Below are 21,361 nucleotides of genomic sequence, written 5' to 3'. Positions count from 1 at the left end.
TTGCTGCTGCTGGGAAGGACAGGGATCCACAGCTTCACAGTGGAGGGCTGGGAAGGGACTCCCAGGGGAATTGCGGGGTGACAAGGTGTGATCTCCTGGCTGGCTGGGCAGAGGGACAGCATGGGGACAGTGAGGGGACAGGCAAGGGCTGCCTTTCCTGCCTGGGCTGGTGTCCTGGCCATATTCAGCTCCAGGCTGAGGACAAGCACTGTGAGGTGTCTCACACTGAGCGGCCAAAACCGCGGGGACTGCGTGGCCCCCCGCGGCTCTCCTGGCCACCCCACAAACCACCGGGGGGCGGGATGGGGTGTGGGACAAGGAATGGGGTGTGGGAGGGGCATGGGATGGGGACTGGGGTGTGCGATGGGGTACGGGACGGGGCATGGTGACGTACAGGAGGTGGGTTGTAGGAGGGGGCACAGCACTGTGCTCCCCTCCTGCCCCCCGCGCTGTCCCCCTCCGCCCCACTGCGCGATCGGGCGCTGCCCCCCAGCCCAGCGCTGCGCTGCCGGAGCCCTGAGTGCTGCGCGGTGCTGCGCGGTGCTGCGCGGTGCTGCGCGGTGCTGCGCGGTGCTGCGCGGTGCTGCGCGGCTCCTCCCCGGGGCGGGCCGGGGCGGGCGGCGGCCGCCGGGAGCTGATAAAAAGCGCTTCGGCTGCCGGTCCCCGCTGTTCTCCGCGCCCGTCGCTCGGCTCCGCACCGCTCCGCACCGCTCCGCGCCCTGCCCTGCCCTGCCCGGCCGCAGCCCCCGCGCCGCCCCCCATGGTGCTGCCCGGCCCGCCCGGCATGGCCCGCTCCGAGGAGGTGCACCGCCTCACCGAGAATGTCTACAAGGTGAGCGAGCCCGCAACAGGTGCCGGCCCGGACTTGGCCCATCTTTGGGGTTTTTCCTTTTATTTTCAATTTTTTTCTTCTCCCACCTACCCATCCCCCTTCAATCCTTCCCATCCTCCGCCGGGTGCGGGGGCCGCGGAGCGCGGGCGGTGGGAGGAGGCGCCGGCGGGGCCGGGGCCGCCCCCGCTCCCTCCCGGGGGATGTGCCGAGGCTGCCGGCGTGGAGCGACCGGAGCCGGCCGGGAGCAGCTGCCGGGGCACCGCCGCTCTGGAGCCGGCAGCGGGGACACCCCCCGGCCACCCCGAGCCTCCTCCCTTCCCATCCCGGGAACCTCGAGCCCCGCCTCGGACACCCTGAGCACCCCCCGGCTGCGGGAAGCCCGCGGGGCCCGGGAGCCTGCGTGGGAATTTGTCTTATCCCATGGGCTGTCCCCACATCACCTCGGTCCCGGCCGGGTTTGTGGCCATCACTCGCTTTTCTGCAGCAATTAAGTGCTCAGAACCATTTCTGTGCCTTGGTTGTAGCTGGAGTTCGTGAATCTCTCGATTTTCTTTTTGCTTTCCTCCCAGCGTCATGAGAAAAATAAAATAATTTATGTGCTTTAATTTTCCTGCTGAAAGAAGTGGTTTCTGCTCTGCTGGGTCCTGTGACCGAGTCTAATAAAACCTTTCTAGCCTAGCATGTAATGCAGGATGTCATTTGTTAAATTGGAAAGCTTGCATGATTTCCTGCATTTTAAGTGGTTGGATTGAGTTACCTGGGAGTATAAAGCAGAAGGAAAAAACACAAACAAAAAACACCAACCTGAGAGAAAAATGTAGTACAAAAAAAAAAAAAGCCAAGGTGGTGAAGCCAAAGTTGTTGGGTTTGGGATCCTGGGGTGTAACAGCTCTTGGGATGGCACTGGTGGCACCAAGAGTCTTGGCTACTCTGAATGCAGAGCAGGTCTGCATGGAGCTTTCTGGCTCTGGCCTTGAGCTGGGGCTTGAGTGCCTGGGATTCCTCCACCCTCTGAATGCAGCTGATGGAGCTGGGCTCATCCTGGTGCTGGCACCTCATGGACTTGGGCAGTGCTGGCTCCGTGGGGTGTTCCTGCAGGCAGGACCTGGTGCAGGCAGAGCCCGTCCCTGCCGGGGAGCCCAGTGTTTGCCATCGGCACAACTCTCCCCAGGAGCTGCCTGGGCAAAAAGGGCAAGAGCTGCTGGAGCTGGCCACCCAGCCCTGCCGGTCCCCCGGCCTGGGTGACAGAGTGGTTGGTGCGGGGACAGTTCCCGGGAACATTTTCAGCTGGTGACTCAGTTGTTGGAGGTGTTGTCCTGGCAGGGCTGTGCTCAGAGCAGGTTTGTGGAGCAGGTCACCCCTTCCCCAGGCACAGCCCTGAGGAGCATGCAGGGCGGCTCAGGGGCCATGGCAGCAACGTGGTGCTTGTCCCCCCAAGAAACAAGAGGTGAAGGGTGATCACTGGCCGGGCTCTTCTCTCTCCTCTGGCCATGGGACCCTCACTCCTGCCACACAGGAGCCGCGGGGCAGGCGGAGCGGAGCCCTTGGCCCGCAGCAAGTGGCAGCGCTGCCACCGGAGCCCGGCTGATCTGGCTGAGGTGCAGAGGGACCACAGGGCAGCTTGGCCTGAGAGCCAAAGATGGAGTTGAGGGGAGTCCAAAGGTCACCATCAGTTAGTAAAGACTTTAGTTAGTAAAGATCTGGAGGCAGATCTCGTGGTTTTACCCACTGTCAGCTGGAGGAGGATGGTCCCAACTCCATTTGTGTTGCCTGTAGTGATTGAGGAGCTGTTTCTCCTCTGAAGACAATGATGCTTTTTTTGGCCTCTGGAAATATGTGGCATGGGCTGTGTGCAGGAACCTGCTCTTAACTTTTTTCTTTGAGGACTTTTGTGACCTCCTGGAGCCCAGGAAAGGGCTGGAGGCTCAGGGACCATGTGGACACTCCAGTGCTCCATAAACTTTGGAGACTCCCAGTCCAAAACCACCCCCAGTGCTCCACCTCCCCATTGGCCAAGTATTTTTTCTTTTATGTCTCATACTTTTCCGGCCTGTACAGTAGCTTGAACACTGCTACGGCCAGGAGGAGACAAAGAGGATGAGGGGATGGTGCCAGGGGAGGTTTGGCTCTTTCCTCCTTGCAACCACCACACCCCATGCTGGGATGCAGCCCCACACTTTGCTTCCAGCTGTTGTTGTCTTGCCAGGACTGTCTTGGCTGCCAGACCAGAGGGTCGAGCTGGTTCACCCCGAGGTCTGGAGCAGGAGCTGGCAGCTCTGCAGGGCTGCTCCCCGTGCCAGGCCCCCTCTCCTGTACAGGCTTTCCCAAGGCGTTCTGCTCTGGAAGCCCATTGTGAGCATTTTCCAGCCCCTCGCTCCCCCTCGCAGTGACTGTGCTAATGAGCTGGTGGAGGAGCTGTCAGCCGCCCCCTCGCCCGCGCTGCCACTCCAGGCAGCTGCCTACACGTGGGGAGTAATTACAGAGGGAGAGGGAGGCTGCTGGCACCTTCTGCCAGTGCCATCCCCCCTTCCAGGGGCAGCCTTGCTGGCGTGGACCCTGTTGGAGCAGAGCTGCAGAGACTGAAACCTCTCCAGCTGTGGCCATGGGGTCAATCCAGGCTGCTCCCATGCTCTGCTCGTCCCTTCCATGGGATTGTATCTTTGCAGAAAAGAGGGAATGGGATCCTTCCTTCCCCCAAAACCAAATCTGCCTCATTTCTGACAGATTTGGTTACTGCTGCTCACAGGCTAACCTCCATTTCATTTTAAAGCTGTTTTTCCTGTGGCAGATTGTTTTGCAATGGTGTATGAATAGCTGAAGAGGTGTTTGCTTAGAAACACCCCAAACTCCAAACTTAATTGTCTTGCCCAAACACAGGCATCATTCCTTGTAGGCATTTGTTACACATCAGCTGTAATTAATGTTATTGCCAGTGTGACAGCCTCTTGCCTTGTTATCTCCTAGTCCAGAGGGAAGGGGAGTGATTCTTGATGTGAATCCAGCGGGAAATAGTGGGTGAGTTAGTGGGTTTGGCAGTGGAGGGTCAGTGTGACAGGAGCAAGGAGCTGGCCCCTGGATTCACCTGTGCCCATCCCCTCTGCGTGTGTACAGTGCTGCTTGGGCCAGGAGGGCTGAGACTGCCTGTCTCCAGACGGAGGGAACTCGTGGAGTAGGAAGTGTTATAAAGCAGGCAGCTCCCCTTGCCGAAGGTGTCCTGAACTGCTTCCCAAGCTGCCTGCAGCTCCTGCCACGGGGAGATGCTCCTCCCGGGGACAGAGGCAGCTGCTGGCTGTGCTGTGGTGTTTGCTGGTGGCTGAGGTTTCACTCCTGTATTGTAGGGCAGGGTCCTGTGTGGTCTGTGTGTAGCACATGCCCAGCCTGCACCCAGCTCCTGCAGGTGAAGCCTTGGGCTGAGTTGAGCCCCTTGGTATGAGGCTGGGGGGTCAGTCCCAGCTTGGCAGCAGAGATCACAACCCAGGGGGTGAGGATGGGTCTGCTTTCCTGGTGTGTGCTGTGAGCCCGTGTGCTAGGGGGTCTGTGCACCATCCAGGTCCCCATTCCAGTTTCCTTCAAGCCCAGACCCCGATGACAAAGCCATTCCGAGTTCCAGCCCTGAAACTTGGGTCCCTTCACCCTCTGACGTGACAACTAGTAGAAATTAAACTACTTAACACAGAGACCCCGTGGTTTTTTTTTTCCAGACTACCTCGCTCCTGAGCTCTTTCTCCAGTAAAGACTGTGCTGAGCCCTTGGGCTTTGGGGCAGGGCCTGGGAGCCCGGGCTGGAGGGTGATGGCTCAGCTGTTTCCGTGGGGCGGAGCGAGCTCCGGGCGAGGTGGGCTCGCCGCCGGGGAGGGAGGGATGGGCTTGGGAAACGCCGGGCTGTGTCTTGTGGCACAGGGAGATACGGGGCCTTGGGCTGGGTGGGATGTTCCCGGCGGCAGAGTTGAGAGGTGGATGTGTTGTAAGCAATTAAAATCAGCCCCGCTAACGAGCCCAGCGAGGCTCCCCTCCCAGCAGAAACTTGGCTCTTCAAACTGCGGCTGTCTTCTGCTGGCGCAGGGCAGGACGTGCAGGGATGGAGGCAGCGCTGGGGCTGGTTTGGGCATTAAATATTAATACAAAAATAAGGAAGGCCCTCCTGGAGCCGGGCTGACCCATTTAGAAACAAAACTTCCTTACAGCTGAGCTGCCCCTCTCCTGGTCTTTGTCATGGTTATGTAGTCTCCTGCTGTCACCCAGGAAGACATGGGTGCCAGGCAGAGCCCAGGCCACCCCTGCCACTGAGCAGCATCAGTCTTGCAAGGAACCATTGCCTCTCACTGCTGCGTAGGGGTATTGAAGAATTGCTCTAGGTAAATAGTTGGTTTGTAGCTCAAAGTCCACCCCTTGTGTTCACTGAGGTGTCCCTAGCAAGCACTGCCCAGGCTGTCCCTGTGGCTGGGAAAGGAGCCCACTGTTTGTGGTGATGCTCATCCCTTGGTCAAATCCAGGAGCCTCCTCACCCTGATCTCCCTTTTCCAACCCTTTGCCATGTGCAGGACAGGGAGCCTGGTGGTTATTGTGGCACGGTAACCGGGGCAGCCGTGCAGGGTGAGGTCCCATCACAGCAGAGCGTGGCAATGGGCCTTCTCCTGCCCTAGCAGAGCAAGGGAAAACCTGCTTTTTACTTTGCTCTGTATTCAGCTTTAGGAGCTGCCTGGAAGGCTGCAGGGATGCAGAACTCTGCAGCCTGCTTGTATGGTGGTGTTTTGTTTTTTTTAAAAAGCCCTCAAGGAGGGGCCAGGCAGGTCTTTCCTACGCAGGAGAAACCTGACACAACCTGATCCAGCTCCATTTCCAGCTTGTTCTTGGGGAGGACTTGAACTTTTACATACGGGCTGACTGTTACAGCATGGGAGCAGTGGTAGATTCTTGCTGTGTCGTGGGGTGCACTTAGAGGGGTGAGACAAGGACCTTATTTTCACCTGCCTCTTTTCCCCCCTTATTCAGCTGGACTATGTCCTGGAGACCTCGTGCTTTGCATTAGTTTCATTTTTGGCAGCTGAATAAAGCTGTGCCAATCCCAGAGAGCTGAGTGGCATTACCCAGGGAATTTAGTGCAGTGGAACAAAGCAAAGCTCTTTCAACCTTTAGCTGCCAGGTTTTTTCTTTGTCTGTGTTTTTCTAAACTCTGCCCAGGCGGCGTGTGGAAGGCAAACAACTTCTGAGTGGTGCTGATGGAGCAAAATTGGAGGGAGAACAAGATTTGCTTTCGTTACCAGGATTTTGCTGAATGTCAGCTTTGCAGTAGTGTCCTGCAAACCTGTCTGAAGGAGAGCCCTGCCCAAGTCCCTGGAGGGCCTGGGGGAGTGTCCCCTGCCAATGCCACCTGCAGTGTCACAGCACTGGGCACAGCACCTTAGCACCTTGCTGCCTGCCTTGAGTGCACGAGGCAATCGCTTGTTGAGCACATTCCGTGCCATAAATATGTTTATTTTTCAGTGTTTCTGTTGGCAGCTGGTGGCTTTTCAGCTTCTTGCCTGGAGGGGGGTGCGAAGGTGTGTTAGCTCTGGAGTCACCTTCCCTTCCCACCCTGGAAGTGAGAAGGCAGTTTGGCAAACTCTATTTTTATCTGTGTAGTGAAGGTCTCTTTGCAGTGTCCTCATGCTGCCGGGCTGGCTTTGTTGGGAGTCTCCAGGCAATGTCTTAAAAACACTCACTTTCAGCAAACTCCCTTCTAAGGTTTCATCAATTTTACGTGGCCAGCAAAGAGTTGCCTCCCCCCACTCTAGCCTATCAGTTTGACCATATCTGGGGGCTTTTCCTCTGTATTTATTGCTTTCCAGTGGCTGTTGCTGGTCGGTGGGAGCAGGATCCTGCCCTGAGCTGTGCTGGCAGCTGCCAGGGTGAGTTGTGCTTTGGCTCCCTCCATTTTGGGCAAGATGCTGAATTTTGGATGGGGATTTCTGTGACTCTGTCCCCTCAAGACCTGTGGATGGAGATGGCAGCTCGGCTGCTTTGAGGCTCAGTGTCCTCCTGGGGCTGCCCCAGCGCTGCCATCTGTGCCCGCCGTGCCGTGGGGACGCTGGTGCTGGCCACTGCTCCTGCCTCGGGGTGAGGCTTTGTCTGTGGGATCCCATTCTATCCTTTATTTGCTAAGCTTCATGCTTCAGGAAGGGATATTTACATAGGCACTGCTGCAAAAATTGGTTTATTTATATAGAGGTGTATACATACATACATACATATATGTATATATATATATATAAAAACATTTGCTGCGCTTCACCCAGCAGACTGCTTGAAACTCCCTTCTCCACAGAAATCCTGCCAATGTTTCCCCTGCACCAATGTTATCCAGCCTCAGACTGCTCAGGCTGAGCTTGAGCATGGGGGAGGCTGTAGCCATGGCTCTGCTGGCAGGGGGACAGTGTCCCTGTCCCTGCTGTGGACAGTGGGGATGTGTCCACATCCCAGTCCTCACTGTGGACAGCACTTCCACACCTCCAACTCATTTGTGAGGTAGCACAGGTGGAGTTTTGGACCAAAGTTAAACATGACATGGGAAGGATGGTGCAATCCTCACCAGTATTAACTCCTGTGCTATTGTCTCCTACAATTAGGGAGCGCAGGTCACTGCGTGCCTTGTTGCTACAGGTTAATTTTCTCTTTTCAAGCTGAGTGTGTTCACTAAACTGCTCTGTTCTGCCCTGGAGCAGCATCCACGTGTGTTGTGTTGCTGTGTAGCTTGACCTGGAGCCTTAATTAGAAGTGAAGTTCCTTGTTAGCCTCCTGTCTGCCTGTCAGATCCCTGGGAATCATCTTCTGCCCTTTCTGGGGCTGTGTGTGGTGCTGTGGGATGGATCCAAAAGCAGTGAGAGCTGCCAGGACAGCAGGATGGTGGCTTTGGGACATGGGGATGGTGACTTCGGATCATCAGAGTGGCTTTGGGACATTGCAGCTGGACTCATGGTGCTCTGGCATCAGAGTCACCGTCCTGCACCCCGGGCTCCAGCCGGGGGCTGCTCTCGGTTGCTTGGAGGACTGAAAGGATTTGTCCTGCCAATAAATGCCAGCACCTGAGTGAGGTCCCCCCTCGGCAGTGGCCTGTGAGCTGGTGTCCCACGCAGGTCCCTGCTCACTGAGGTCAGAAGACGGCTGTTGGGAGGCGGGGGAAGGCGCTGGCTGAGCCTGGCACCCGCCGGAGCAAATTAAACCGTCACGGTCTCCAAAGGCCGGGCAGCAGGAACTCGGGATAAAAGTGCCTCAGGCAGAAAATGAGCTTTATGGTGTTTGGCCAGCTTCGGATGAGGTGGCAGATGCTTAATCAGCTTATTCACCATAAGTGTCTGTCGTCTTCCCTCCCCTTCCCGGGATGGGATGCTGCCAGCGGGAGGGGGTGCAGAGCTCTCGCTTCCCGGGGGGATGCCCGGGCATCCCTGCTCGGGGGGTGCGGGGACATTGCGGGGGCATAGACTTAATTTCCCGGCGGCACCGTTGGGGAGGGGCTGTCCCGAGGTGGGGCAGGGGCTCGGGACCAGCTCCGGGGCTGCTCCGCTCGGCTCGGTCCGGAGGTCGGATTCGCAGGGAGAGAATGGAGATTTTGTTTGTCTTCCCCGACGGGGCTGGGAATCGGTGTCTGGTTTCGAGATGCTATCGGTGCCGGGGGTGGGATGGCTCCGGCCGGGGGGGTCGGGGGCTGCTGTGCCACACGGACAAAGGGCCGTTCTTCGTGATCCGATTATTCCTCCCCCCAGCCCCCCTCTTCCCGGTGTTTAAACAAGGACTTTAAAGCGAGGGAGGAAAAGCTGCCAGACAGCACTTGTGGTGTTCACCCACACCCTAATTTATGCGTTTATAGGCAGGTGGAAAGTGACACCGAGAGCTTTGGGATCGAGGTGTAATTCCTTGCACGTGGCTTCAGCCATGGCTGGCACCAGCTCCGAGGGCCCATGGTGGCTTTGTTCTGTCTTCAGCACCTTGGTGGCCATTGCCAATACCTCTCTTCACCCTTCTGGCTTGTCCATGGTGGATCTGTCATGATTTCCATGAGGGATAGAGAGCACCAAGCTGATGCTGCTCTCCACAGCCATCCCAGGAGTGGGGCATCACCAACCACCATCTCCTGGAACTCACATCATCTTAATGGTTGGTCTGAGGGCCATTCCCTGCTGTCTCTGGTTATTATTATGGTTATATTTGCTATATCTGATAATTTTCTTGTTTGGGGCATACATTTATCTCTTATGGTGAAGCACCTGCACAAGGCACCTGGCATAGGAGCTGTTTCTTGTGAGCATTATTTGCAATATATGAATGTTCTTAAGGATTTTGGGGGTAGGATCAGTGTCCTTGCAGGTGTGGGGAAGCTCATGCTGGGCTGCCCAGAGGGGTGGGAGGGGTTTTTTTTCTCTGTTATTGCATTAATGAACATAGAGTTCAGCCCAGCTGCCCCTGGGGAGTGTGGAGCTGCTCTGTCCAGCTCCCAGTCCTCTCTGCTAAACCCAGTGATGTTCTCTTTCCTCCAGACAATCATGGAACAGTTCAATCCCAGCCTCAGGAATTTCATTTCTATGGGGAAGACCTATGAAAAAGCCTTAGCAAGTAAGTGGAGCTGCACTGCTGATGCATTTGGCCCTGAAACATGGGGGGCTGGGGAGGGTCTGTCTGGAGAGCATGGCCTCAGAAAGGGGAAAGCTGGAAAACCAGCTTGGGATGCTCTTTTTTCCCTGGGAGAGCGATGGGAGGAAATGGGGAGGTGGTTCTTGGACCTCAATGCAAAGCTCATGTTGTTAGGGTGGGCAAGGCACGTGTGTGGAGAGGATTAGAGTGACAAAATGTTGGGTGGCAACAGGAGAAACACATCTCCAACCCATTAATCTTTAAACATTACTTCAAAATATTTAGAACTAAGCTTTTAAGTTATGTTTAAAGGTGTTATTGAAACGTTCAAACGGCTCAGAAGAATCCACTGCAAGGAAAAAAAACCCTAGGTATTGGTGGTGGCTCTTGATTGGGAATGCAGGGTCCTACGGGGGCTGTTAGGGAGCTGGGGAATTAATTGATCAAAAATAAAATCTTAATTGATGAAAAAAACCCCAACAACACTATTTTGACTTAAAATGCCTTTGCATGCTGCCTGGGCCCTGGTTTTTAAGGATGTTTAAGGCTTTGTTCCACCCCAGAGGCAGCAGCTTCCTTTTGGGAAGGGCTCTGCTCACTTCGGAGCTGTGCTGCACGTGTCTCTTGCATTTTATTTTTGTAATTGGTTCAGGGAAAATGCCCGCAAGGAAGGAGGCTGTCACAGTCCTCAGCCAGTGGAAAAAAAGTATTTTGGTGTCTGATGTTAAACGCCGGTGTGTGAAATCCGACCTGTGGGAGGGATCGGTGCCTGCAGCAAATCCGAATTCCCACAAGTCAGCTGAGGTCCCTGGATGTTTGGGTGAAGGAGCTTTAAAGCCGCAGCCCTCCCGCCGTGCCCGGCTACCAGCGCTCCCTGCTCGCTGCCTTCTTGCCAGTTCTCACCCTCGTTTTTAATTAGGTTTCAATGGATCAACCGGCCATAATGCAGGCAGCTTTCTTCTGTCCTGGTCCCCTGAGCAGGGGCTGTGATCCGTGGACATGGGGCACTTCGCCCCTCCAAGCAGCTATCCCGAAGGATTTCCAGCTATCCCAAAGGATGCCAGCGAGGCTGGAGCTGGGATCTGGGTGTGCTTCCCCTGCCCTTTCCCTGCTGGGGCTCCAGGCAGGTCTGGCAGTGGGGGAAGAGGTTGCACTTGGAACCACATTTTTAATTTATTCTTCTAAAACGTTATTCTGATAATGCAACTTTTAATTACCCGGGTGGTGGAGTTGGTTTATTAAATGCCATTTTATCACAGCTTAAGCTGGGCACGTGGTAACTGCAGCGTTTTGTGGGTCACCAGTATGATCACTTGTTTTCTGTTTTTCTCACTTCCCTGCTGTGAATAAGCTTTGAAGCCCCAGATCTTCCTGTAATTTTTTCAATTGTCTTTGGTCATCCTTTACTTTGGATCTTGGGGCATCCAAAGGAAGTGTTTTAATCAGTAAATCGTGCTGGAAGCAGCTTCAGCGCAGAATTTGCTGGTGTGGAGCTAAAGCTGTACAACATGTTCTGGTGATTAGAGGAAACCCCCTGCTTATCTGATTAAAGTGGAGTGCGTAGCTGGAATGTCAACAAACAAGACTGAACTATAATGAAAGTCTGTGATATTCAATTATTCCACAGTGATTTTTCTGAGCAGCATTAAGCAGGCTGATGGTTACACTGGAATGAAAACCACCAAGTTCCTGCACGTACCTTTTTTTCCTCCTGAATAGCCCTGAAACCTTGCTGCTACAGCTTTCTCTTTCTCCACTCATTTTTCTTCTGTTTGTTTTTCAGTCCCCCTCCCATGGTGTTAAACCCTTTGGAGTAATGTCTGTTTTAAATGTCTAGAATCTATTCAGTGCCACACAAGCTCTAATAGCTGCTAATGAGGATATAACCCATGTTTTTTGATGCTTTTAGGTATGACCTACGCAGCAAAAGGATACTTTGATGCTCTGGTTAAGATGGGAGAATTGGCCAGTGAAAGCCAAGGATCTAAAGAATTGGGTAAGTCACCAATTTACTACTAAATGGAGTCACTGGTGCTGAGCACAGAGATGAAACCAGGTTTTTGGTGTTCATGGGCATAACAAGCTCAATGTGGAGCTGATCCTGCCTTGTGAGTGGCCAGAGTGTCTCTGTATTTCTTGATAATGTAGCTTAACAAAAAACCCAAGCCTACTGTTCTGAGTGATGGGATTTAGGGACACAATGAGCTCGTGGTGTCTGCAGAGAGGGGCTGTGCTGGGGTTTTTGTCTTGCCTTGCCAGGGGCAGATCCCTGGGATGCTGCAGCCTCTCAACACACCTCATGGAGCTGAGGTGGGTTTTGGCTTCATTGCCTTTGCAGTTCCTGGTGAACTTCTCCTCCTCTGGGTCTGGCTCACTGGATGGCAGTGCTGGGAGAAGGCAAACTGTCCTCATTAATGGGATCTCTCCGAGGAGGTCAATTAACAGGGAAGAGGTTGAGCTGAAATTACTCAAGGCTGATGAAGCAAGGGGTGAGCAGGGCTTTGGTTTTGCCACCTTGTGTTTAGTATCTTCCCCCCGACCCAGGCTGCTCCAGCTCTGGCTGGGCTGTGCACAGCTCCCTGCCTGCCTTGGAATGGTGTTGGGAAGCAGTAAGTGTCTTTGGAAACAGATTCTATCGCTTGGACTAAAGCTGCCTGTAGCAATCTGCTTCTGCTTAATAAATAAAACAGAAGAGCCTTGTGTGCGGTGACTGAGATTGCAGAGGCTCTGCAGACCTTGCTGGGGGCTTTCTCTTCTGCCCCTTTGGGGTGAAAGATGCAGCAGCTCCATCCTTCAGGAAGCCAAAGTTGGGAAAACATTATCAGTGGCAGCTCAGCCATATGAGGCAGGAGCTTGGGAACTGAAGCCCCTGCCTGCCCTTGAGAGCATCTCCAGGCTTTGTGCTTAAAACCCAACTTTGGTGTCTTGTGGTGGTCTTGGCTCCTCAACCAAGGGCAGGTGTTTGACCACGGGCATCCTTTGTGCCCTCCTGCAGTCTCCTGAAGTGCATTTGGTGTGTGGCTGGAGCATTTTTAATGTTGGTGTATTTTTTTTTATTTAAAAAGTTTCCAAATCACTGCACCTTCCACCCTCAGTGTGAGCGCATCCCAGGGAGGATCCTGGCAGCTCCTGCTCCTTGGCCTTCTTATAGTGTTGATCTTGCAGCCACTTATTGTGGCAGCTGCTCCCTGCAGAAGAAAGTTGAGATAAAATTTTCTGGCTGTGGTTTGCTGGAGCTGATAACAGCCAGGGACACAACCCCCTCCCGGCGGGATGTGTAAACAGAGGCTGAAAAAGGCTTTAGATGGGGGCTGTGCTCCCAAAGGTACAGCTTTTCCTGGGAACACCTTCACCTTATCAGTCCCTGTGCTGTGATTGCTGGTAGTGCTGGAAAGGAGAGCTGGGGTCTAGGTTGTTTCATGCCCTACTGAAGGCTGCAGCAAATGGGTATGTTCATCATTGCCATGTGTATTAATGTGCCTCCCCTGCTCCCCCCCTGCGTGGGGAGTTTCTTCCTGGACAGGGAAAGCTGCTCTGAGATGCCAGGGAGGGCTCTGGGATGCCCTGTTTGGGACTGCAGCTCACGTCTGTTTCCAGCCCCCTCTGCTCTCGTGTCTCTGCTCCCCAGCTGCTGAGCACTTCACATTTTTCGGTAAATTCTCCATCAGATTTTAGCAACTGTGTGTAGACGGGATAATCCCGGTGGTCATGGAAAACCCAGCCCTAATATGGTGCTGGAGCTGTAATCGGCTCAGCAGCTCAAGCTCTGGGGTGCAGGGTCTGGCAGGGCTGGAGCTCTGTCTGGGCCCCTCTGCTGCGGCATTCCCGGGAGCAGGATGGCTGGGGAGGGATGGCAGGAGAGCTTTTCCCCTCTCTGCTCAACCCAGTTCCTGGCACTCAGAGGATTAGATCCAGCCCCCCCCCCGAGCCGATTCCTCTTTAAGAGGGGTTCTTTATGCTCTTCCTCACATCAGTGGTTGCTGTGGTGGCTTTTGGGAAGCTGGTGTGATCAGTGTCTGCTCAGTGATGGTTTGTTCTGGGATTGGTCTGGGAACACTTTGTAGGCTGTTTCGAGGGGCTCAGGTCTCACGTGCATGAGTGCTCAGGTGACTTTGGCCCTTGTCCAGCTCCTGCTTAGATCCCTTGGATGTGGTTCAAAATGTTGTTTCTTTTGTCCCTCTTGAAAACTAGGCCACAGCAAAGTCATGGAAAGGGGGGAAGGGATTCTTCCCAAGAGAACTCCCTGCCTGGTGAGCAGGGCCAGAGGCAGTTCCCAGTGGGCTGGGAGCTCAGGGAGGTGCTGGGGCTGCACAGCACCCACGGGAAACCCCTCTGGGGCTGGAGGTGGGTCTGTCTTAGGGGTTTTTTCCCAGGTCCTCTTGAATAGTGGGGGCTGCTCTGACTGAAGCTGGAGCAGGAGCTAGTTGTCCATTGTAGAGCTGAAATGAGCCTTGGGTAGATAACAGCTTCTTCTGATGCACAATTTGCACCATACGATCAGGACTGGTGGCACCCTTGTGGTCCAGTCATCATCTACTGTGGAGTTGTTGGTGTGGGTGGAGGACACTGGGCTTCAAGAGCATGAAACCCTCTCTGTGCAGCTTTCAAAGCGCTGATGAGCACCATGGAGGGATGCAGGGTGAGCTGTCTAGCAGGAATGCCGAGCTGGGCACAGAGCCTGGTCCTGCCCTGGAGCTGCCACAGAGCCTTGGAGCAGCCCAGCCTGGGGAGATGCCCGTGGCTGCCCCTGGAGTTCAGGCTCTTGCCTTTGCTGCAGCTCCCGAGTCTGGCTCTTGGTGGCAGGTTGGGAGGCTCTGTGCTCTGCCGAGTCCTCTGCACAGAAGGATTAATCCCTTAATTGGATTTGCAGTTGTTTTGGGTAGATGCTTCCTGCAGCAGCAGAGATGCAGATGCAGATCCCACAAATGTCAAAGGTCATGGAGTTCAGTGTGTAACCAGGGGCCACCAGAGCTGGTGGTGCTTGTGGAAGGAACCTGTAGGAATGGGCTTGCTGAAAGTGGAGAAACACAAGAAATACCTTAAAAACTGCTGCCTGCCTCGGAAAGGGACCACTCTGCCTTTGCTGCCTTTTCACTGCCTGCCATCCCCTGATGAGAACAGGCTGCCCTGGCAGGAGGCTGCTTCTCACCAACCTGTGTTTGGTACTTAAGGGTGGAGGGCGTTAACTGGGCATCTGCACCGAGCCCATTGCCTGCCGGGGGTTTCTAACACGTAGCAGCTGGGTGTGATGATTGGGATTCACTTTTGGTGCTGGTACCTCCCAGGGATGCAAACCTGCTGCCGAGCTCCCACAGGGATGCTCGGACCTTAGGGAGGGACAGAGGGGCACGAGTGTCCGTGGGCTGGTTTGTGCCAGGCACCGATGGTGCTGGGAGCTTGGGGGATTTTAGGAAGGCGCCTGGGTCCTGGAGGTGTTGCCTGCCTGGATCAGTTCCTGTGGGTCCAAGTTGGCTCCAGGCTGGTGGAGGGAGCTCTGTGCAGTCCTGTCCTCTGGAGCTAATTAATCCTGTACCACCAACAGAGTAGTTTGGTGTCTGGAACTCGCTGGTCTGTGCGTCGTGGTAACCAATGCTCCTCCAGAGGGGTGGCTGCTGAAGCACAGGGCACCTGGTCTGTCCACGGTTAAAATGTCAGTGGCAACTGCCCAGCCCTAGGGAGCCGATTACTGGAGATGTGTTGTTGAACCTGCCCAAGTCAGGGCTCATAAGGAACCTTCGCTTTTCTCTTTGCCTTGTCTTTTTGCCTTGTCTCTACCGTTTAAAATGTCTTCAGCTTTGCCAGGCTGGGTTGAAGCAGAAGCTGCTAACAGACCTGGCCATTGTCATGCCAATTAGTCGCTAATTTAACATCAACAAATCGGTACCATCCCCTGGGGCTGTGATCAGTGAAACCTTTTTGAGGAGGAACTGGTTGAATCAGAAGGGTTTGTTTCCCCACACTGGTGTCCTACCCACTGTACAAACGGGCATCTTCTCCCCCCAGGTTGTCTTGTGTGTGAATGCCAGAGCTGGTGGAATCGAAGATGCTGTGTCGTGTCAGGCTTGAGGCTCCAAAGTGTTTCTCTCAGGGTCTTGGGAGCTCCTTGGTGGCATGTGCTGTCTCTGTGCCTGGTGCAGGGACCTCCCAGCCCCTTCTCCTCCAGGCACCTGGTGCTGTCACATCTCTATCTGCCCAGGGAACTCGCTGGCTGGGCCACATCCCCTCCCTGGGTGAAGTGCTCACTTGGCATGAAAGGATTCAGCTAATGGCATTTAACCCACCATTGAAAAGCAGATGATTTTTGTCCCCTGCTCTTTGGCTTCAGGAGCTCCCTTTGGCCTGTTACTGTCAGTTGCTTCTTCTTATTAATATTCCTTTTCTGTCAGCTTGGTTACTTCCCTTGATGGCACCATTGCCTTCCCTGGTCTCCCTTAATAAAAAGCAACCAGGAGAAGTCCAGCAGAATGTCAAACAGCCGAGGAGCCGAGCCCCTGGCCTCTTGTTTCATCCTTTCACACTCTTTATTTGCGATCTGAATCTTCAAAGCAAGTGGCCTTGATGGAAAATAATGCTGATGGGGCAGCACCCTCCATCTTACAGGAGCAGGGCACGATGCTGGTGAGGTGCAGTGCTGTTTGCTTGGCCAAGCACCCCCGATGCCGCTGGCAGTGGGAGCCCGTGGCCGTGGGGCCGGCTCCCTGGCGTAGCCACCGGCTCCTGCTGCCCTTGCAGGACAAGCTGGGTTGCTTCAGCCCTTCACAAGCATCAACATGTTCTGGCTCAGAGCAGTTTGGCTCCTTCGCCAGTGCACTGTTTGGTATTTTTAGTAAAAACAGCTCCTTTTGAGCTAGAGAAAGGGGGTGGGGGAAATAATCCTTAGGCTCTGAAAACTCAAAAGTGAAGTGTGAGATTCCCGAGTGGTGCGAGCTCCTATGGCTCTGCCTTCTGGAGGGGCAGCTGGCTCCTGCGCCGGGCTGGCAGTGCCGGCAGCGATGGGAGGGATGTGGAACAACCTGTTTGCTTGTTCCTGGCTGGGTGCGGTAGGGAAGGGCCCACAATAGCCCCTATAGTTCTCCCAGAACGATACTGTGAGTCAGCCAGACGTAAATAGCAGCTCCTCCTCGCCCCTTTGTGCTTCGCAGCTCTGCAGAAAGGTGCGGGAGCCCGGCGGGGCTGGCAGGTGAAACCCCTGCTCTGCCCTCCTGCCCTTCCCCAGCTTTATTTTTGCCTCGGGGCTGAGGTGAGACCCTGAACGGTGAATTTCTTGCCCTGTAGGATGTGTGTTTTGGAGCACGGCTGGCACGGTGCTCACACTCTGTGTACAATTCCCAGCGTGACCTGGGCTCTCGCCCCACTCCCTGCCCGGCTGCGCGGGGGTAATTAAATAGTGTTTAATTTACAAATACCGCTGGGAGGTGATGCAAAACCACCAGTGGTGTGGGTGGCTGTGGTGCTGCCAGGCTGGGCTGTGCTGGGGGGCTGGCCCTGCCAGTGCTGTGCAGTATCTCCTGTCAGTGCAATGCCAGGGATCCTCTTCTGAACCAGTGTTGGGAATATTTGGGCTTTTCTGCATCAGTTTAACTTCTTCCACTCTGAATTAGTCTGAGTGGCTTGAGTGAAATAGATGGATTGGAACTAGATGATCGTGGGATGGCTTGTGTTGGAAGGGAGCTTTAAAGGGTTGGGGCCTCCACCACCTTGGGGCAATCTGTTTGTGTTTCACCATCCTCATAGTAAAGAACTTTTTTCCTAATGTCTAACCCAAATCAATCCTGCTCTAGTTTAAGATCATGATCTTTAAGGTCCATTCCAACCCAAACCATTCTATGATTATGAAATGTCTGTTCATGCCTAACCAGATCTATAGGTTTTTGGTGGAGGTGTTGGAGTAGCAGAGATGCCGACCAGGAATTCATGAGCTCAGTTCCCACTGCTTTGTGTGTGCTCCTAGTGATGGTGGAGGCCATGGGAAGCCTGCAGATGATCCCCTTGGAGCCAGTTGGGCTGTCTCAGCATCCCCTTTGTCTGGGATGGGGAGCAGCTTGCAAAGCAGGCAGATGTGCTGGGTGGGAAAGGTTTTGCACCACTGCCTGCTTTGATGTGGGGCTGAACCATCCTGTGCTTACACTGTGATAAGAGCTGGGAGGTGGAGAAAGTCTGAACAAAAAGATGCTTATCTCTGTCGTGGGAGAGACACCTTGAGCCTTGCTGGCTGCTGGGAACTGTTTAATTCCTTGGGTGAGGAACATGGTAGGGGCTGTGACTGCATTTGACTCCACTCTGGTGAGACTCCCTCCCCCTGCAGTGCTGTTTGGTTCTGGACCCCCAGCACCAGACATGGAGCTGTTGGAAGGAGTCCAGAGAAGGCCGTGAGGGAAGTGATCCAAGTGCTGAAGCAGTTCTGCTCTAGAGACAAGCTGAGAGGGTTGTGGTTCTTCAGCCTGGAAGAAGGCTCCAGGGAGACCTTAAAGCACCTTGTAGCACCTCAAGGAGCTACAGAAAAGCTGGGAAAGAACTTTTGACAAGGGCAGCAAGCAATAGGACAAGGGGTGATGGCTTTAAACTGGAAAAGGGGAGGTGTAGGTTGGATATTGGGGAAAAAAATCTTTCCTGTGAGGGTGGTGAGACCCTGGCCCAGGTTGCCCAGGGAAGCTGTGGCTGCCCCATCCCTGGCAGTGTTGAAGGGCAGGTTGGATGGGGCTTGGAGCAGCCTGGGCTGGTGGGAGGTGTCCCTGCCCATGCAGGGGGGTTGGAACTAGGTGATATTTAAGGTCCTTTCCAACCCAAACCAGTCTGGGATTCTATGATATGGAGATTATTTCCAAGTGCCCTGGTCCCTGCTCTCTGGGAGTCTGGCAGCTCAGCAGTGGCCAGCAAGCCCTCGGTCAGCCCAGCGCTGGCTTTCTCAGCCAGGGTTTCCACTCCAGCCAAACAGGAAGTGAAAGGGAGAGGGGGTGGTGTGAGCTCTGGAAGGAACGAGCCGCCTTGCACTGCTGTCCTCTTGGAAAAGCTACCTCGGCCGTGTTACGTCATTGCCTCCTTGCAGTGGGAATTTGTGCACTTCCCATGATTGAGCCGTTGCAGCCTGACCGGAGAGCAATTTCCTGGCAGTCTCCTGGGGGTGACCCCTTGCCCGGGGGGTGGGTTCATCTGTGAAGGTCTTCACCACAGACCTGAGGAGTTGCCAGAGCGCCAGGAGCTGCTCTGCCTGGCTCAGCACCTCGTGGAGAGGCTGTAACAGTCCCAGCTGTCTCAGTGGCCACGGATGTCTTGGCACATGGGATGGTTTTTGCTTGGCTGCTCTCTCCAGGAGCTGAGCAGGTGGACACAGGGGGTGGTGGCCCCGGTGCTGGCTGAGCACCCACTGGTGCAACAGCTGGTTCTGTGGCTGCATCAACCCAGTGCAGAGGGGGCCAATGCCCCTCAAGGACAAAAAGGGGCTGGATGTTAATGTTTGTGGAAGGTTTTGAGACACGGTGTATGGGACAAAGTACGAATTGCTTCATTTCCTAGAGCAAAGAAACATCAGGCCAGGTCATTCCCACTTGGCTGGTGGTGGTGACACTGGGCTGGAATGTGGCCCATGTGTCAGGGTGGGCTGAGCCTGGCCCCACAAACACCATCTGCTTTTGTGCCCAGGGGGTTCCACAGCACCGCTTGCATCAGGGAGACACTGATTTGGCACATCCCTGTCTTGCTTTGCTGAGGTTTGACTCCATGTGCAGAGGATGCAGGATGGACCTTGCAGAGAACTAGCATTTTCACTCTCTAAATACACCCAGACTTTTGGGTGTTGCTGCCAGGGTCAGGCTCTGGCTGGAGCAGGACAGGAGGCAGCAGCCCTCCAGGGCTGGTGTCTCCTGCCCATTACATTTCCCACTCCTGGGGTTGCTGTTCTGTCCTTTAATACACAAAGTATGTTTTTATGGGCTGTATGTTTGGAGCTTTGAGTTACCCCTGGCACTGCTCTGCATTTTCTGGGGTGGGATGAGGGATCCTGCTTCCCTTTGGAGAGCCCCTGTGGGTGTCAGGGGCTCCCAGCCACTGGCTGTGGAACTGAGACCAGGGTAGCTCAGAGACACAGCTCATGGCTTTGGGCTTGCAAACAGCTCCATGAAGGCTGGAAACCTCCTGGGAAGCTGTGAACTGCTGTGCTGGAAGTCAGAGCTTCCTAACTCAGCCCTTAGGAAGAGCTGAGGGGCTGGGCTGTCCCGGGCACTTGCTCTGATCCAAAGACCAGGCTTTCAGTGGAGCGGAAGCGCTGGCTCCTGTCCTAAAAGACATTCTTGCAGTTCCCATGTGTGTCCGGCTCCAGCACGCTGGGGCTTTTGCTGAGGCAGGACACAGCCCTTCCTCCCAGGAAAAGCTCAGTGGGTGTGTGGCTTGGGGAATTCTGCCTTTGAAAAGAAAAATGAGAGGAAGAGACAAAGCAGAGCTGGGATCTCGCAGCTGTTGGGACTGAGCTGTGGCGCTGGCAGCAGCCCCGGGCCACGGCTCAGCTGCCACAGCTGAACAGGTCCAGTGGTTTTGGGGCAAATATCAACCTAGAGATTAGCTCCGTGTCCTGTGACCTGGACTGAGTGCCAGGGCTGTGAATCCACTGTCGGGGAGGTGCTCTGTGCCTCGCTTTGGGCTGTGCATGCAGCAGGGAGAATGTCGGGCAAAGCTCCTGGCTGTAACCGTGCTGGTTAAATTCCCACCTCAGTTATTAGCGCAGCAGCTTGTGTCTCCACCTGCTTCCTTCATTATCTGGGTAGTTGGGTTGTATGCTTTGGTTTAAGTGTCTCAGATTAACATCTCACCTACAGCTCCCTGAAGATGGTCACCAGGGGTACCTCAGGAGCACCCAAGGGTCTGGATGTGGACCCCTCTCTGCCAGCCAGGTGCTGCCTGCCCCTGCCCCAGGGTGTCCCCCCAAGCTCAGTACCTCAAGCCCTCTCCCCACATCTTGTCTTTGCAGGAGATGTACTCTTCCAGATGGCAGAAGTCCACAGGCAGATCCAGAACCAGCTGGAGGAGATGGTGAGTGCCCTGGCATGCCAGGCTTTATTCATGTTCCAGCCAAGAAAATAGTTTTGTGTTCTGTCTGGGTGACACCAGCCCCTCTGAAGTGGATCTGCAAAGAGTCTGGTCTGCTTGGGTATCTGCTTCTGCCTCACTGGGTCCCTCTCTGAGTCTCTGTCCTCCACTGCTGTCAGCCTCTGCTCTCTGTCCAGCTCCTGCCTGCCCTGGTGCTCCTGGGGCAGGGTTTGCCAGCTCTTGCCAAGAACCATGTCCTCTCTTTCTGCCTGCAGCTCAAGTCATTCCACAACGAGCTCCTGACGCAGCTGGAGCAGAAGGTGGAGCTGGACTCTCGGTACCTGAGTGTGAGTTTCAGACCCCACTGTCCAGCAGCGCAAGTGTTTGCTTGGGCATCTCCATGTCTCCTGTCCCTGCTGCCCACCTCCCCTCTTGTCCCCTGCTCCCTGCTTGGGAACAGTTGTGCCCGTGTGCCTGGTAACAGATGGATCCCTGCCTGTCCCACATGTCACCATGCACAGAACAGTGTTTTCCCCAATGTCAGGCTATTGCCACCCCCGTTTGCTCTCCAGGCTGTGGGGATCCTGCTGCTCCCAGAATCTAGGGGGGTCTGTTTGCTTCTGCCAACCCTCAGCAGCAGGAACCGGGGTTCAGCTGCTCAGAGCTTTCTCCTGTCACATCCAGGCTGCGCTGAAAAAATACCAGACAGAGCAAAGGAGCAAGGGGGACTCGCTTGACAAGTGCCAGGCAGAGCTGAAGAAACTTCGGAAGAAGAGCCAAGGCAGCAAAAACCCCCAGAAATACTCTGACAAGGAGCTGCAGGTAGGAGCCTGGGCCAGGGGTGGGTCTTGTCGCGGTGCTGGGCAGGGGGTGCCGCACACGGGGGTGACCCCGCTCGCGCAGGCGT

At 54.8% G+C, this 21,361-nt stretch overlaps 1 protein-coding gene across 13 annotated transcripts in view; it reads left to right on the top strand.

Annotated features, from left to right (window-relative positions):
- Positions 1 to 672: 672 nt before the first annotated feature.
- The window catches only part of BAIAP2 (BAR/IMD domain containing adaptor protein 2), a 43,274-nt gene continuing 22,585 nt past the window's right edge, over positions 673 to 21,361 (top strand). For 5 of the 13 annotated variants that reach the window (XM_051635167.1, XM_051635159.1, XM_051635162.1 and 2 more), the window contains exons 1-6: positions 674 to 832; positions 9,342 to 9,417; positions 11,345 to 11,431; positions 20,396 to 20,457; positions 20,730 to 20,801; positions 21,139 to 21,276. In XM_051635167.1, the coding sequence (XP_051491127.1) occupies positions 761 to 832; positions 9,342 to 9,417; positions 11,345 to 11,431; positions 20,396 to 20,457; positions 20,730 to 20,801; positions 21,139 to 21,276 (507 nt within the window). In that variant the 5' untranslated portion in view covers positions 674 to 760. Of the gene's footprint in view, positions 833 to 9,341; positions 9,418 to 11,344; positions 11,432 to 20,395; positions 20,458 to 20,729; positions 20,802 to 21,138; positions 21,277 to 21,361 lie in introns of all 13 variants that reach the window. The other 8 variants (XM_051635164.1, XM_051635172.1, XM_051635168.1 and 5 more) reach the window with 4 other exon arrangements.

This window comes from Apus apus, chromosome 17 (assembly GCF_020740795.1).
Source record: "Apus apus isolate bApuApu2 chromosome 17, bApuApu2.pri.cur, whole genome shotgun sequence".
NCBI lineage: Eukaryota > Metazoa > Chordata > Aves > Apodiformes > Apodidae > Apus > Apus apus.
Note: the sequence above shows the minus strand (reverse complement) of the source record. Positions and strands in the feature narration are given on the sequence as shown.